Here is a 17,560-nt window from a genome sequence, read left to right as displayed (position 1 = left end):
GGCACCTCTGCTTCACCGCACCTTTTTAATGTGTGATAATGTTCTTCATGTGAGTGGATTACACTTATGATGGAATCCTTTTTTATTACCACATAAATGATTGATTAGACAAAAAAATCAGAAGCTCCACTGTCGGGAGTGAAACTTAATTTCTGAAGATTTGAGAAGAATAACAAATGTTTAAACATTTACTATAAAGTAAACCAGCATCTGAGAGACACTAAATGGCAACATGTCTATACAATTTACGGAGGAGTCATTAACGAAAGTTGCTCTGCTCTGGATAAGAGCAGAAAATGTAAATGTAAATGTAATTCCCATCTTCTTCTGAGGTTTCAAAAGTCCCATTTGTCCAATTTGTTTAAAAAAAAACAAAAACCAAGGAATATATTTAAAATGGCTACATCAACCTCACACATGCCTTATATAAACATTCTCATAACTGGGCCCTTCCTCCTGCACTGCCTCTGACGACACAGACGCCTCGTCTGATGGAGCTACATTATCGTACAGTGCCTCTGTGTCAGTGTGGCCCTCAGAAGCTTCTCTCGGGTCACTGTTCACCCCTGACCCCTGTGCAGGGCCTTCAGGTACACTGTTGAGTATAGAAGAAAGCGGCCTCTTGGGGGCGCTGTTCTCCTGTGTGTCGTCTGTAGCCGTCCCTGCGTACGGAGCGCCGAGGGAGCTGTGTTTCCTACGGCTAGGCTTCCTCATCGCCACGTGAGGAACTGCTCCCGCCGCCTGCTCCCAGACGCTGGCCCGAGACCCCAGCTTCTTCCGCAGAGGCTTCACCAGGGCCACGGCCCTGTCCTGGGGCCGTCCTGTCTGCTCTCGCTGTCTCTGGATGCTGCCAAGTCTGCGGAGTACAGCCTGCACGCGCCCCTCGGAGGCGCTTGCCGGCCGAGGAACCTTGCCCAAGGTCGCGTAGATGGTGGTCACCTTCTCCACGTCTGCTTCCCGCCCTTCGCCGGACACCTGCGGCTGGAGACTCTTCTTGCCGTTGGACATGGTGCGCCTCCTGCTGGCGGGGAGGGCGAGGTGCGAGTGCGACTCTGCCTGCAGTGGCTCGAGCGAGGGGTCCGCCTGCGCCTCTACGGAGCTGACCTCCTCGCTGACTTCCTCTCTCTCCCCTCCCACCTCCACGGGGCTCCCTGGCGCCCCCTGCAGGGTGGAGAGCATGAGAACCCCCCAGGGGCCTTTGGGCTTGCGGGCGGCGGCAACCGTGACAGGAGGCTCCTGGGATGATCCGCGGCGCTCCTTGGGGCCGAACCTGGTGCCCTCTGCGAATGAGACAGAGGGGCGCTTGGATTTGGCCATGCTGGAGGTGCGTGGAATACCAAAGGCCAGACTCATGTCCTCGCCACTGAACGCAGACGGGTCGGGGAAGACGTTACACTTGGAGCTCAGCTCCCCGCCCAACACCACTGCCTCGTCTGAGAACAGACAAGCAGAACTTAAACACAATCGTTTTTTAATGTTTGTAAGATACGTAGCACGACAATGTCAATTTAATTTTCCATTAATTGGGAAACTGGTATAGAAAATCAAATATATTTTAATATTTAAATATATTCAAAGCTTTCTGTCAGATACTGTAACTTCAGTTTTGGCTGGGCAAATTCTACGTGGGCAAATTAGTCACACGTATAGTGGTGGGTGGTGTGGTGAGAGGGTGTGGGGGGGGAGGAGCCTGTACCTTCTATGGGAGGGACATGGTACACAGCTTCTCCATCCTCGTCAGGTTCAAAGGAGTCCATGACCCAGCCGGACGATGGCGGCTCTATAAAGCTGTGGTTGAAGGTGAGCTCGGGGTCGTGGTGAGAAACTGGAGAACGAGAGAGAGAGAGAGAGAGAGAGAGAGAGAGAGAGAGAGAGAGAGAGAGAGAGAGAGAGAGAGAGAGAGAGAGAGAGAGAGAGAGAGAGAGAGAGAGAGAGAGAGAGAGAGAGAGAGAGAGAGAGAGAGAGAGAGAGAGAGAGAGAGAGAGAATGCCTTGTGGACTGCTTCAGCTCAAATGCTGCAGTTCGACTTCGTGACCCAAACAGCAGGTGAGGTAGCAACATGGTGTCTAACCTGTGACCCTGGGCAACCCCGAGGACCAAAGGGTGAGGCAGGGCACCGCCACGGTCATGTTGGCCAGCGCCGTGTAGACGTGGTGCTTCATGCCCCCGGGTGCTCTTCCATCTCCCACCACCACCCTGCGGGTCAGGCACAACGCACACGTCAGCGTGGACGCAACACGCCCCGAAACACGCACATCTCTGTACCCGCACACGTTAGCGTGGATGCAACACGCCCCGAAACACGCACATCTCTGTACCCGCACACGTTAGCGTGGACGGAACACGCCCCGAAACGCGCACATCTCTGTACCCGCACACGTCAGCGTGGACGCAACACGCACCGAAACACGCACATCTCTGTACCCGCACACATTAGCGTGGACGCGACATGCCCCGAAACACGCACATCTCTGTACCCGCACACGTCAACGTGGACGCAACACACACTGTTCTGCACACACACACGTTAGCGTGGACACCACACACACTGTTCTGCACACACACACGTTAGCGTGGACACCACACACACTGTTCTGCACACACACACGTTAGCGTGGACGCTACACACACTGTTCTGCACACACACGTTAGCGTGGACGCCACACACACTGTTCTGCACACACACACGTTAGCGTGGACGCCACACACACTGTTCTGCACACACATGTTAGCGTGGACGCCACACACACTGTTCTGCACACACACGTTAGCGTGGACGCCACACACACTGTTCTGCACACACACACGTTAGCGTGGACGCCACACACACTGTTCTGCACACACACGTTAGCGTGGACGCCACACACACTGTTCTGCACACACACGTTAGCGTGGACGCCACACACACTGTTCTGCACACACACGTTAGCGTGGACGCTACACACACTTCTGCACACACACGTTAGCGTGGACGCCACACACACTGTTCTGCACACACACACGTTAGCGTGGACGCCACACACACTGTTCTGCACACACACACGTTAGCGTGGACGCCACACACACTGTTCTGCACACACACACGTTAGCGTGGACGCCACACACACTGTTCTGCACACACACGTTAGCGTGGACGCCACACACACTGTTCTGCACACACACACACGTTAGCGTGGACACCACACACACTGTTCTGCACACACACGTTAGCGTGGACGCCACACACACTGTTCTGCACACACACGTTAGCGTGGACGCCACACACACTGTTCTGCACACACACGTTAGCGTGGACGCCACACACACTGTTCTGCACACACACGTTAGCGTGGACGCCACACACACTGTTCTGCACACACACGTTAGCGTGGACGCCACACACACTGTTCTGCACACACACGTTAGCGTGGACGCCACACACACTGTTCTGCACACACACACGTTAGCGTGGACGCCACACACACTGTTCTGCACACACACACGTTAGCGTGGACACCACACACACTGTTCTGCACACACACACGTTAGCGTGGACGCCACACACACTGTTCTGCACACACACACGTTAGCATGGACGCCACACACACTGTTCTGCACACACACACGTTAGCGTGGACGCTACACACACTGTTCTGTACACACACGTTAGCGTGGACGCTACACACACTGTTCTGCACACACACACGTTAGCGTGGACGCCACACACACTGTTCTGCACACACACACGTTAGCGTGGACGCCACACACACTGTTCTGCACACACACACGTTAGCGTGGACGCCACACACACTGTTCTGCACACACACGTTAGCGTGGACGCCACACACACTGTTCTCCACACACACGTTAGCGTGGACACCACACACACTGTTCTGCACACACACGTTAGCGTGGACGCCACACACACTGTTCTGCACACACACGTTAGCGCGGACGCCACACACACTGTTCTGCACACACACGTTAGCGTGGACGCCACACACACTGTTCTGCACACACACGTTAGCGTGGATACCACACACACTGTTCTGTACACACACGTTAGCGTGGACGCTACACACACTGTTCTGTACACACACGTTAGCGTGGACGCCACACACACTGTTCTGCACACACACACGTTAGCGTGGACGCCACACACACTGTTCTGCACACACACACGTTAGCGTGGACGCCACACACACTGTTCTGCACACACACACGTTAGCGTGGACGCCACACACACTGTTCTGCACACACACGTTAGCGTGGACACCACACACACTGTTCTGCACACACACGTTAGCGCGGACGCCACACACACTGGGTCACACACTGTTCCATGTGCTAAGATAAGATGTCACCTGTCTTTCCCGCCAGTGCAACTCCTACAGCAGCAGCAGCAGAAGAGCAGAGCGAGAATAACTAGAAGTAGAAGAGGGACAAGGAGTCCAGCCAGGAGGCCTGCACGTCTGCCTGGGAGACACACACACACACACACAAACACACACACACACACACGTAACGTCTCTGTTGACTGTAATAACAACAACGTGCTGAAGGCTGATGGACGTTGGTTGTGGACATACTGTAGGGGCAGGAGCCACTGGTAGCATCACACGCCTCCCCTGCACAGTCGCACGCCGAGGAGCAGTTTACCCCATACAGGTGACGCGGACACGAACTGTTACACCTGCAGGGCATGAGCAGCATGGTGAGCCCCTAACTCCTCTGACTCCCTCTCCCTCCTCCCACAAAAGACTTACCTTCTGCCCTGAAAACCAGGCTGGCAAATGCAACTTCCTGTCACATGATCACAGTGGCCATGAAAGCAGGGGCCGCACGGGAATCTGCAGTCGTCACCGAATGTGCCATTTTGACAGGGCAGGTCACACCTGCGCAGAGAGCAAGGACACGTGAGATTGAACGCCACTGGACGCACGTTTAAGCAGCGTGGGACAGTGGACGGTGGGACAGCGTGGGCTGAGGAACCATGATTCTACTCTAATAAATAAAGTCATTTAGAACAAATTAATAACCTTAATAAAAAGGGGAAAATCTGAATTAACAATATGTAGATTTCTGTAACATGTAGATCTCTGTAGCACACCTTCTCACTTCACCAGTGACATGTTTCATGTTAACTACACAGAGGTGACAGTGAAAGGAGTATAGTTTTGATGGTGAGTATAGTTTTATTCAATTAAATTATAAAGAAAATCATTTAAATGATGAAAATAAACACTAGAGCCAAAGACTCATTTCCAAGAAAAGGTCTGTATTCCAACAATCCAGCTCTGGCTCAGAAACAGCACTGATATTTTGAGCGTTTTCTGTAAATCTGCCCCACTACAGGCCAAATAAAGGTATTAATGCTGGAGTTAGAACAGAGACACCAGCAGATACACCAAGATTCCCACCTCGGTCCAGTCCATCCAGGGTCACATCTTGAACACACCCCTGTTACCGCATTACATGGCTCCTCCCCCCTGCAGTGAGGACACACCTCCTGGCAGTGGGTGCCATAGTAACCAGGCAGACAGGTTTGGTCACAGAGCGAGCCGTTCCATCCTGGAGCGCACGCGTCACATGAGCCATCCTCCCTAGAGCACGGCCTGCCTCCCGCACAGTGGCCACAGCTACACACACGCACAACACATTAACATTTACAGCACTTAGATAACACTTTTATTCAAAGCAACCTACAATTCTGACTCTGACTCAGTGGTAGCGGTGGGGCTTGAACCAGCAACCTTCTGGTTACAAGTCCAGTACCTTCACCACTGAGCCACTCAGAATAGACACTCCCCAGACACATGTGCCCCTGTACCCACCTCTGTGTGCAGCCCGTCCCGTAGTAGCCATCAGTGCAGGGCTCGTGGCAGAAGGGGGTCCTATAACCCGGCTGGCACACACACTCGCCGGAGTCGGCCTTGCACGTGGCGTGTTCGAGGTCACAGAGGCAGCGGCGGTCACAGGTCACGCCCCACCATCCCTCCAGACACACGCATGCGCCCGAGTGCTGTCGGCATTGCGACAGGTAACAGTTGCAGCGCAGGCTGCACTTCTGCCCCCAGAAGCCTTGCTGACACAGGCAGTGGCCCGTGGAGGGGTGGCAAGCCGACGCCCCACTGGGGTGGCACATGCACGCTTTGCCACACGTGACACTCCACCAGCCCTCGTCACACGTGCAGTTGCCACTCGCCGGGTTGCAGCGGCCATGCCGGCTGCATCTGCACGTGTGCTGGCACACGTCGCCCCAGCGGGAGGGCAGGCACGTGCACCTGCCCGTCACAGGGTCGCAACGCCCATGAGGGTAACAGGGGCAGTGCTCACGACAGTCTGACCCCCAGAACTCAGGAGGGCATGCTGCAAGGGAGAGGGGCAACATAGAGGGGCAAGATGCAGGGGCAACATACAGGGGTAATATACAGGGGCAACATACAGGGTAACATACAGGGTAACATGCAGGGGCAACATACAGGGGTAATATACAGGGTAATATACAGGGCAACATACAGGGTAACATACAGGGTAACATGCAGGGTGACATACAGGGTAACATACAGGGTGACATGCAGGGTGACATACAGGGGTAAGATACAGGGTAACATACAGGGTAACATACAGGGTAACATGCAGGGTGACATACAGGGTAACATACAGGGTAACATACAGGGTAACATACAGGGTGACATACAGGGTAACATGCAGGGTGACATACAGGGGTAAGATACAGGAGTAATATACAGGGGCAACAACATATGGATAACATACAGGGGCAACATATAGAGCAAACATACAGAGGTAATATGCAAAGGTAACATATGGGAGTAACATACAGGGCCAACACAGGGATGAAACAAAAACCTTACTCGAAGCCTGCTCATGTTTATCATTAAAAACATAACACACAAGCAAAGAATTGTAAAGACTTCAGCAAACATTTTTAGGAATTAAAAACACAAACCTTATAAGAACTACATTATAAGAGGGTATGTTTTAATGGTAAAAAATGAACAGAGATTTCTAGGTTTTGGAAATGTTTACTGACTCACGGGTTTTGCAGCGGAAGCCGTAGAAGCCTGGTCTGCATCTGCACACTCCTGGATGCACGCACTTCTCGTCATCCCCACATGCCGTCTCTCCTTCACACAGCGCTAGAGAAAGAGCCGAGAGTCCCGTGACTACACCGACATGCACGCGAGGGAAAAAAGAACTTTCTTTGTGTTTGAGAATTACAGAGAAAGAATCAAAAGTGCAAAGATTTCACATCCGACTGTGTGTAAGCCGTTTCTCACGTATAGAGCACTCGTCACCCTGCTGGGCCCACCCAGAACAACACAGGAGAGAGGACGTCCTGTTTATAAAGGACAACAGGAAACACCCAATGGTGAGTAAAGTAACAGAGCAGTAATACTATGACAGGCCTTAATATACGTATATATGCTACATATTAAATATTGATTTCATTTCCAGATGTTTACAGCTTTGAATAGTATCGCTAGAATAGGAAATGGCTCAGACAGCACCATCTGAGCTAACACACTACAATAACACTTAAGTTTACTTTTACATAGTTCACAATTTTGAAATGGAAAGGAAAAGCCTAACACAGTAAAGAGAAAGATGAAGGTTGGTAGGTCTTCTCCCGGTACCTGGGGCTGAGGCAGACGTTCCTTCCTCTGGGCGACAGCTTGTGAGCAGAGGCCAGAGAGCAGAGTAGCAGCAGAGCCCAGAGGGCCGGGGTAACGTTCCATGGCTCCATTACCCCTGACCCTTCGCTGGGACCTGCACCACGGCAACCTGGAGCTGGCGCTGCGCTGTCAGAGCAGGCTCGGAGCGCTCGGGAGGCCGCCCGGTGGTTCCCTTCCTCACTCTGGGAAGTGTGCACTGGGCCTGAGATCTGCACCTACCAAACAGTTTCCTCTTCGACTTTCCTGGGGAAGGGAAGCCAACTTCCTCCAATTCAATCAGCCACTGGGCTTTTTGAAAACGCAATCGCTGCCTGGAATTCTGGGAAGAGGGGCATTCCTCTGAAGCTGGATGTGCGTCTGAGCATGCTCAGCCATCATCTCTGGCTCGCATTCACGCACATGTGCAGTACGGGTCTCCAATGAAAGAACAAGGAAAGAACAACTATAAAAATCAGGACGTAACGACACTTTTATTTGGATATACAGATCAATGACACACTTGGTCATATGAAAATAAAAGTTTGCTGAAAGTCCCATCCTGCAGTAAGTCCTGTAGTATGCAGGAGGTTTGGTGTACAGGACAAAGGTCAACGTCTTTTTTTGCTGATTGTGGTCCAAGAGTTGCCACATGATCTCTGGTTTCCTCTAAAGCAAAGAGAGGCTTCCTCTCAATGATGAGGAAACACCTAATGACTACCATACAGACGACACACACACACGTGCGTACACACACACACACACACACACACACACACACACACACACATGTGCACAAATAGATATCTCATGAATACATTAGATACATTTGGCAAATCTTGTTTCCAAAATCTTTGGTCTTCCAACACATCCAGTTTAGTGCTGGCGTTTAAGTCAAATAAGTGAACATTCAGAAATACAGAAATGTTACAGCTTTCAACCAAACTGCAGTTTCAGAGCAAAAGTCTTGTGTATTATTGCGATTTGCATTTCATATATAATTATAGCACAAACCAAGTTCAAATATATTTACATGAACAATTACCCATTCTTCTTCTACTAAAGATTTATTCTGCAGAGAAGCTACTGCATGTTTCTGTAATGAGTTTTATACTGTTTGAAAATATTTTAGATAACTTCACAAGACATGCTAAAAACAGAGCAGAATCGTCTCAGGCGAGCAGACCATACTAGTTATTTTAATTAAGCCTGTATCGTCATTAAGGGTACTGGCAGGGTTGACGTTAATTTTACATCTTTGGTTAAAATAAATTAACTAAAGAAAAAAATAAACTCTCTAGAAAAATAGCAATTTAAGATCTTTGTAAAACACATAAAATGGGTAAAATATAGGTTTCAAATATAGAATTTTAGTATATAAAATAGAGCATTGTAATTTTTTTGTTTATCCATTGCATTCCTTTGCTGCATTTAACCACTAGACATTTCTGAGAGAGAGAGAGAGAGAGAGAGAGAGAGAGAGAGAGAGAGAGAGAGAGAGAGAGAGAGGGGGAGAGAGAGAGAGAGTAAACTCATGTTATCTATAGCCTCTCTGTTCTTTTCTTTGGCTTACTGTAGATTGTAGATTAAAAACCCTGAAGCACTGGTGCAGTATAGAATCTGTACACTTCCATGTGTTGTGTTGCCTTTAGCTGGGTAGGTCAGAGGAGGCGGGGCGGGGGCGGGACACTGTTGGCTGGGGGCGGGGCAAGGGCGGGGCAGGTAGCTCTCAGGGCTCGGCGTCCTTCTCTGGTTCCTGCTCGTCGGGGTTGATGATCTCCCAGACGGGGCTGGACTCCTGCCGGCTGCTAGCACTGCTCGGGCGAGTCAGGAAGCCAAAACTGGAGGGCAGGAGATAACACACATCTCCAGTCAGCAACACAATCACACGACGTCTCACACTGCTGACATGAGATAAGGGTACAGTCACAGGAAATGACCGAAAACGTCCGGGTGTCCCAATGCAAGAATAACAGATGATGTTATTTCCTGCTGCGTGTCCTCTAAGATCTAAAGTTAATTATTTTTAACATTAAAAAAAGAACATTTCTATCTGCTGGTGCCATCGGAGCACCAGGGTGTCGGTCCAGATGAAGCGGTCTGTGTGCATCCACATGCAGCAGGCATGCTGTGGGGTCATTCACTCCTCCACGCTGGTGTTTTCATACTGGGTTCAGAAACGGGGCGTGTACTTCCCCCGGCTCTGCAAATGTAACTTTAAGACCACGCTGCACAACCAGCCCCCTACGCTCATTAAATCCTCACATACGAATCCTAATGACGCGCCGGACAGCAACTGCTGTCGTCGGAAAGCCTCCGTCTCCGCGCGATGGTTGTACTTACAGGTTTCTGATGCGGGATTCTGCGGGTTTACTGTCTGTACAGTTGACACTGTTGTCCACAGTGTCCCTCTGCTCAAACGACGGACGCGGCTCTTCAGTGCTGCCGGGCACAAACAGAAATGTTTGTAAAGACTCGAACAGCTATGATTGTTTCACCACTAAAGACTGCTGAGACTCGGCTGGTACTCAAACAGCTGTGAGCGCCTCAGCACTAAAGACTGCTGAGACTCGGCTGGTACTCAAACAGCTGTCAGTACCTCTCCACTAAAGACTGCTGAGACTCGGCTGGTACTCAAACAGCTGTCAGTACCTCTCCACTAAAGACTGCTGAGACTCGGCTGACGTTTTACCTGCTGCATATGTCCTGTGGAATTCCAAGCATTTTGGCTTTGATCACGGTCCTCTGCTTCTTTATGGCAGTGCGCACTGCCTCCAGCAGGAATCCTGGACATCTCTCTTCATTCAGGATCTCCCTGTGAGCACAGATGGTGAGTGCAGTAGATGTAAGGTAATCTAACACAGTGGAAAGAAGGGCAAATGTGACCACACAGTAACACATGGAAATGACCATGTTTATGCATAAAGAGATCGGATTATAACACTACAAGAATTATTTTTACTCTATTTGCATATATAAGCATTTGGTTACAAATTAAATTGCTTTGTTTTAAATAGTATCATTTTTATACACATTTGCACTGTAAGTGCCATGTTTTTTGGGTGGTGTGTTTGTTTTGTGAAAGACTTTATCTGGATATAAAAGGCCACAGTATTGTAAAAGTCATGTGTCTGGCCACGCGCTGCTTTCTGTAGGATAGTAGAGTGTTGGAGTGGGACATTTTTGCATGGCCATTTTACGTGAGGTGCTACGATTACCAGCTCATGTTGAACTTACATAGTTATTAAAGAAATACAGCATCAGACTGGAATTGTTTCAGACGATGCTCAGGACTTCAGTATCAGTAAAGTTAACAGCACGAGCTAACATCTGGGCTTGTTCCAGCATCCACGCTAATCCCACTAATCCCACTGTGCCAGAGTACCAACATCCATGCTAATCCCACTGTCCCAGAGTACTAACATCCACACTAATCCCACTAATGCCACTGGCCCAGAGTACCAACATCCATGCTAATACCACAGTCCCAGAGTACCAACATCAATGCTAATCCCACTGTCCCAGAGTACTAACATCCACACTAATCCCACTAATCCCACTGTGCCAGAGTACCAACATCCACGCTAACCCCACTAATGCCACTGTCCTAGAGTACCAACATCCATGCTAATCCCACTGTCCCAGAGTACTAACATCCATGCTAATCCCACTAATGCCACTGTCCCAGAGTACCAACATCCACACTAATCCCACTGTCCCAGAGTACCAACATCCATGCTAATCCTACTAATGCCACTGTCTCAGAGTACCAGGATCCATGCTAATCCCACTGTCCCAGAGTACTAACATCCACACTAATCCCACTGTCCCAGAGTACCAACATCCATGATAATACCACAGTCCCAGAGTACCAACATCAATGCTAATCCCACTGTCCCAGAGTACTAACATCCACACTAATCCCACTAATCCCACTGTGCCAGAGTACCAACATCCACACTAACCCTACTAATGCCACTGTCCCAGAGTACCAACATCCATGCTAATCCCACTGTCCCAGAGTACTAACATCCACACTAATCCCACTGTGCCAGAGTACCAACATCCACGCTAATCTCACTAATGCCACTGTCCCAGAGTACCAACATCCATGCTAATCCCACTGTCCCAGAGTACTAACATCCACACTAATCCCACTGTGCCAGAGTACCAACATCCACGCTAATCTCACTAATGCCACTGTCCCAGAGTACCAACATCCATGCTAATACCACAGTCCCAGAGTACCAACATCCATGCTAATCCCACTGTCCCAGAGTACTAACATCCACACTAATCCCACTAATCCCACTGTGCCAGAGTACCAACATCCATGATAATCCCACTGTCCCAGAAGTACCAGCATCCACGCTAATCCCACTGCCCCAGCAGGCCTCGCTCACCTCTGGTAGTAGGCGAGTTCTTCTTGCACCAGGAAGAGATTGGCCTTCAGCTCGTTCCGCTCAAACAGCATATCCCGCACCTCCTGCTTGGTGAAGCAGGGCCGGTTCGGGTCCTTCAGGTCAACGATCATCTTATCCGTGAGGTCAATGGCTGTGCTGCTCTGGAGAAGGAAACACCAGCACGGGATGAGTCAGGAGTTGTACACTTGGAAAAGGTTCTTTTTACTACATACGCTGGCGAACACGCCTCTGGTGGCTAGACAATGACTACACTGACACAGAGATGGGACAGCCCAGTATCGCAGGCTGTACGCAGAAAAACAGGTCAGGAATGTGCGTTCACGACCTCCCGCACAGAAACCAGGAAAAATAAAACAATACTTAGCAGGACAGTGGACGTATATTTACGGAAACTTTCACCCCAACGTTTATAGAGAGCAGGAAATGATGACACCGTGTAGTAACGTAGGGAATTACTGCAAAATGTGCCAGCCTCACACATAAAAGACCATATTAAATTATGCAGCTACATATATAATGCACAGAGCCTTCTAGTTCATGACAGAAAGTTGAACCTAAACAGTGTTTTGTGTTTCTTCTGATTTATTTTACCCCGAGTTAATTAGCTTTACAAAATGTGTTCATATGTATTGCTCGTGATAACTATTTACAGTCTTAAATGTGTTGATCTCTCTCAGACTGAAACTGTAACTCGGTTGGTAATAGATGTGGATACTTACCTGGCTATTAAGGAGAGACCAACCTGGCTATTAAGGGGAGACCAACCTTGGCTATTAAGGAGGGACCCACCTGGCTATTAAGAAAAGGCCAACCTGGCTATTTAAGAGAGACCAACCTGGCTATTAGAAAGAGACTATCCTTGCTATTAAGGAGAGACCAACCTGGCTATTGAAGAAAGGCCAACCTGGCTATTAATTGAAGTACAAGTACTTATAAGAGCATCACAACTATTAGAATACACATTTGTACTGAGAATTTCTTCAGATATACATTATTTTCCTGATTGCAATACAATGACACATATCAAGTAAATTGGAACAAACTAAATCCAATATATGTCATAACACATTCTACAGATTACTTTAACAGGACAAAATACACACATCCACACATACATGCCTATACACACCTACACACCAATCTGCTTCCCACACCCCACTCAAACACACACACACTCACACACACACACACACACACACACACACACACACACACACACACACACACACACACACACACACACACACACACACACACACACACACTTTATTACCATGCTGGCAGCAGACTGTGCACTGGCCTGTTCTAGCTGTGTTGTGAGACGCTGGATCTCCTTGTGTTTCTCACACAGGTCAGTCTCCAGGTGGGCCCGTGTCTCCACGGCGCTCCTGAGCTGAGCCTCCATCAGGCCCTGTCTGTGTCTCAGCTCACTGTTCATCTTCAGAAAGCGATCCAACTGTTCCTGCAGCTACCGACCCACACATACACGCGGGCACACACACACATACACACACGGATGCACACAGACAAATGCGCATGCACACACACACGCATGCACAAAAACATATGCACGCATGCACACACATGTCCACACATACACACACACACACACACACACACACACACATTATCTAATAGTATCTAATATTTTCTAATACTAACTAATAGCCTGCTAATCATTTAACCTTCACAGGCCTCATTCATATGATACCTGGTATTTATCAAAGGACAGAACTGAAATGGATGCTTTAAATATATACACTTATATTGCAAATGCATTTGTAAACATTATGTTTCTAAAAACATGAATATATCATGAATACTGATATATATGCAATTATACCAAGACAAAGTCCATCAGAATCTTACCTATTTAATACATCATACTGGTCAGAGGAACTGGTATCTTTAGAAGTAGGAACTAATAAACCAGCAGCTATATGTGTGGCTACAGGAGGACCTAATAAACCAGCAACTCAGTGTGTGGATACATTAAACCTGAATAATAATCCGGTCAGCATGTTTTAATGGCTCATAACTGGTCTGACAAAGTTTCACTTCATGTAAACTCTAAGAATGTGGAAGGTTCAGAGTTCATCCGACAAATGGCCAAACACTGAATACTGAACTCTAGCATATATAACATATATAATATATAGACATAACATATATAAGCAGGCCCCTATCCTCTGAAGCAGACCTCTGACCACTGAAGCAGACCCCTGACCTCTGAAGCAGACCTCTGACCACTGAAGCAGACCCCTGACCTCTGAAGCAGACCCCTGACCTTTGGGGTGACAGGGGTAGACTTAGCCTTGAGAATTCATCTGCTGGGGGCCAAGCTACTGTACACCAACCGCCAAAGCCTTCATGGCTAACTGACACCTGGGTGAGTCAGCATACTCTGTTACAAAGGTGTGCCCGCGTCACTGTGTGTGTTGCCCGGGCACGCTCTTACCGCTTCCACCTCCTTAGACATGTTGGATATCTCTTGCACTTTGGCTCTGAGCTCGTCGCGTTGTTTGTCCACCACCTCTTTGAGTTTGATCATCACCTCCCTCTCCTGACGCTGCGAATGGTCTGAGGGGACGCAGGGAAGAAAGAGCACTAAATGTTTGTTCGAAATCTCCACATTTACCAAACCGCACACAAGCAAATACACTGTGGCGGCAAACAACCAGATATAAAACAGACATTAAACCAAATGAAATGACACCGTTAATGTGTAATGTGTAATGTGAATTTAACAAACAAGGAACAGAAATGTATTAAACGGGACAGAAATGTGTAACGATGTATAAAAACCTTTGAACTCTGTGCTGCTTCACACTAGCAGAACGACTGGAAATAATTTTCAGAGCGCTTACAGTGAACTGAAAGTGAATTCCCTCTTAAACGCTGTGTCACTGAACCCACAGAGAGAGTACACACATGTATTAGAAATGGCTTACATTCCACTAACCCTACTGGTCTTAAATGACCTGTTTAAGACAGCAACGTTTATGTATTTATATTTAAAACTGCCACAATCTTAAAGGCCTTCATTCACAACAGACAAGACAACGCTAATGAAAAAGCAAGTTTCATATTTTCATAATATCATAACAGTTAGTGTTTTTTATAACATCGTAACTCTATACAACACGGGACTATTGAGTAAAAATTGTCACAACAGGTTTTTTAAACCATAGATGTGGTTATGATAAAGATCACATGACACATGTAGTAACGGCTGTCCCGAAGGGTTTCTGCTCTCCTGCATGTACACATGTAGTGATGGATGTCCCGAAGGGTTTCTGCTCTCCTGCATGTACACATGTAGTGACGGATGTCCCGAAGGGTTTCTGCTCTCCTGCATGTATACATGTAGTGACGGATGTCCCGAAGGGTTTCTGCTCTACTGCATGTACACAACAACTAACTCACTTCTGAGTCTGGGAATATTACAGACTCACATTAAAGTGTCAAAGCAGTGCAGATAAGAATTCAGCAACACTAAAGCGCCTGAACTATTTGGAGTGCAAAATTCTGTAATTCATTTATTATCTTGCTTTTCTCTTATTGACATTTATCTCACACTTTTATCCAAAGTGACTTACAATTCTGACTGAGTACAATGCGAGTAATTGAGGGTTAAGGGCCCAACAGCGGCACCTTGGCAGCAGTGGGACTTGAACCAGCAACCTTCCGATTACAAGTCAACACCTTAACCACTGAACTACCATAGCTGCTTGTGCTTAGCTCACAATGCAGCAGGGGTGAAGACTGTACCTTCTTTAGACAGGGAACTTTGCAGATGACCCTGCAGCTCCTGGTTTTCCTCCTGCAGCTGTAGCACCTGAGCCTGCACTTCCTCTAACCTCAGTTGCCATTTCTGCTCCTTCTGTTGCCAGTCCTGCAGCAACACACAAAAGGTCAGACACTGTGTGACACACACACACACACTAAACAATGTGAGTAGCCAAGGACAGGTGTGCGATGCTTTCGTACACTGTAAACCTGTGAATTCTGATTATATAAACAATCTCAAAAATGTCATTTAATGTTCATCTGAAAGTTGCAAATGTACTAGTACCCTCATGTGGTGTGGAGTTTAATATATGCCACGTGAATTAACTATCTGTATAAGGCATATGCTACAGCAGTTAGGACGCCTGTTGCTCTCTACCTCTCTACCCTACTTTAATCACACACACACACACACACACACACACACACAAGTTTAGGTGTTCACAAGATACGCCAGATCCACTGTTATAACAACGTAGTTATCACGACTGAGATCAGTGGAATGCAGACGAGCCACTCACCGAAAACATTTAGGAGGCCTTTACTATATAGAGTCACGTACACCCCCCGCCACACACACACAGAGAGAGAGAGAAGCACTACAAGGACAAACGGGCAGACCTGAGACGCTCCTTGTGTGCGACATACATTATTATCCTAGTGCGCAACGCTTTTAAATGACGGGAGACCCACGGGTCTCACAAATCGCACTCGGATTACTGAATGCGGCTAAAAGTAGCTCCTGTTCAGCCACGGTCACAGCTCGAGCTTGACGACCAAACGGGAGCGCTGCACCAACACTGCTTTGCACGACTCGTCTGTCCGCCGCGCCGCTCACCCGGAGCTCCGTGCCGTGGCTCTCGCACTCTTTCGTGCTGCGCCTTTTCTGCTGCTCCTGCAGAGACTCGAACGCCTTGAGCAGATCCTCCTCCTGCGCGCTCTGCGTTTGGTTCCTGACCACGAAGCTCTCCAGGTGCTCTAACACCTTCACGATCTTCGAGACCAAGCCCTGCACCCCGGCCGCGCCGCAGCTGTCGATCAGCCTCTCCACCTCGTAGCCGACCTGCTTGGCGATTTCGTAGACGTCGTCCACCGTTAACAAGGAAAACGTCCTCTCGAAACACGCACTGGGCTTGCGGACGACCTGGTTTTGCTCTACCGCGTCCATCGCGGACGCCAAAACGACGACTGCCCGTCCGAACGGGGCACGAGCCAGCGCGCACGCGTAGCGTACTCGTTATTTTTGGTTTCGCTTTGCGCCCACGAGCTGCATTTACCGCCGGCTGCAGACGAATGTTGCTGCATGTGACGGACGGCCTTATATTTCGGTGGCATTAGGAAGCAAAAGCACCGCGTCAATCACGGATTACATCACCCGACTAACCGGGACACGCGATCCACAGGCCTGCACGTTTTACCGTGAGATATGAACGGATGTAGTTTCGGCGCGCGCGCACAACGCAAGGGAGCATTGCTCGTGCACTAACGGCGAGTAGCTGCTCGTTTTTCGCTCATCGCCGTACCCTCCTCCCCGCGTGACCGGGGCAACCCGAGAGCTTTGCTGCCACACACCTGCTCGAGCTTCCGTAACGGACAGTAAGCGAATGCAAATGTAGACAAATGGGGTGCAAAAAGCTTAGAATGCAGACAAGCACGTTACGATCAAGGCTGTTAACACCGAGTCAATGCAAGATT

The 17,560-nt window shown here is 48.8% G+C and overlaps 2 protein-coding genes across 4 annotated transcripts; both read right to left on the bottom strand.

Annotated features, from left to right (window-relative positions):
* Positions 1 to 58: 58 nt before the first annotated feature.
* Positions 59 to 9,359, bottom strand: scarf1 (scavenger receptor class F, member 1). Of its 2 annotated transcripts, XM_027029049.3 has the most exons (12): positions 9,226 to 9,359; positions 7,638 to 8,090; positions 7,281 to 7,339; positions 7,038 to 7,139; positions 5,814 to 6,348; positions 5,400 to 5,618; positions 4,746 to 4,874; positions 4,569 to 4,672; positions 4,344 to 4,455; positions 2,072 to 2,196; positions 1,697 to 1,825; positions 59 to 1,433 (listed from the first exon to the last, which is right to left on the bottom strand). In XM_027029049.3, exons 2-12 carry the CDS (start codon positions 7,745 to 7,747, stop codon positions 412 to 414), a joined length of 2,646 nt encoding a protein of 881 aa, XP_026884850.2. In that variant the 5' UTR covers positions 7,748 to 8,090; positions 9,226 to 9,359; the 3' UTR covers positions 59 to 411. The 2 variants fall into 2 exon arrangements, with proteins under 2 accessions (XP_026884850.2, XP_035390074.1); XM_035534181.2 differs by lacking the exons at positions 7,281 to 7,339; positions 7,638 to 8,090; positions 9,226 to 9,359 and having other exon boundaries at positions 5,814 to 7,274.
* On the bottom strand, positions 8,128 to 17,308 carry rilp (Rab interacting lysosomal protein). Of its 2 annotated transcripts, none has more exons than XM_035534183.2 (8): positions 16,704 to 17,308; positions 15,848 to 15,971; positions 14,535 to 14,656; positions 13,377 to 13,544; positions 12,056 to 12,216; positions 10,345 to 10,467; positions 9,996 to 10,094; positions 8,128 to 9,493 (listed from the first exon to the last, which is right to left on the bottom strand). In XM_035534183.2, the coding sequence occupies exons 1-8, from the start codon at positions 17,031 to 17,033 to the stop codon at positions 9,382 to 9,384; spliced, it is 1,239 nt and encodes a 412-aa protein (XP_035390076.1). In that variant the 5' UTR covers positions 17,034 to 17,308; the 3' UTR covers positions 8,128 to 9,381. The 2 variants fall into 2 exon arrangements, with proteins under 2 accessions (XP_035390076.1, XP_026884836.2); XM_027029035.3 differs by having other exon boundaries at positions 13,350 to 13,544; positions 16,704 to 17,307.
* Between the last annotated feature and the right edge of the window lie 252 nt (positions 17,309 to 17,560).

Source organism: Electrophorus electricus, chromosome 17, assembly GCF_041902795.1.
Source record: "Electrophorus electricus isolate QZ-2024a chromosome 17, ASM4190279v1, whole genome shotgun sequence".
Lineage (NCBI taxonomy): Eukaryota > Metazoa > Chordata > Actinopteri > Gymnotiformes > Gymnotidae > Electrophorus > Electrophorus electricus.
This window is presented reverse-complemented; position numbering and strand designations above follow the sequence as displayed.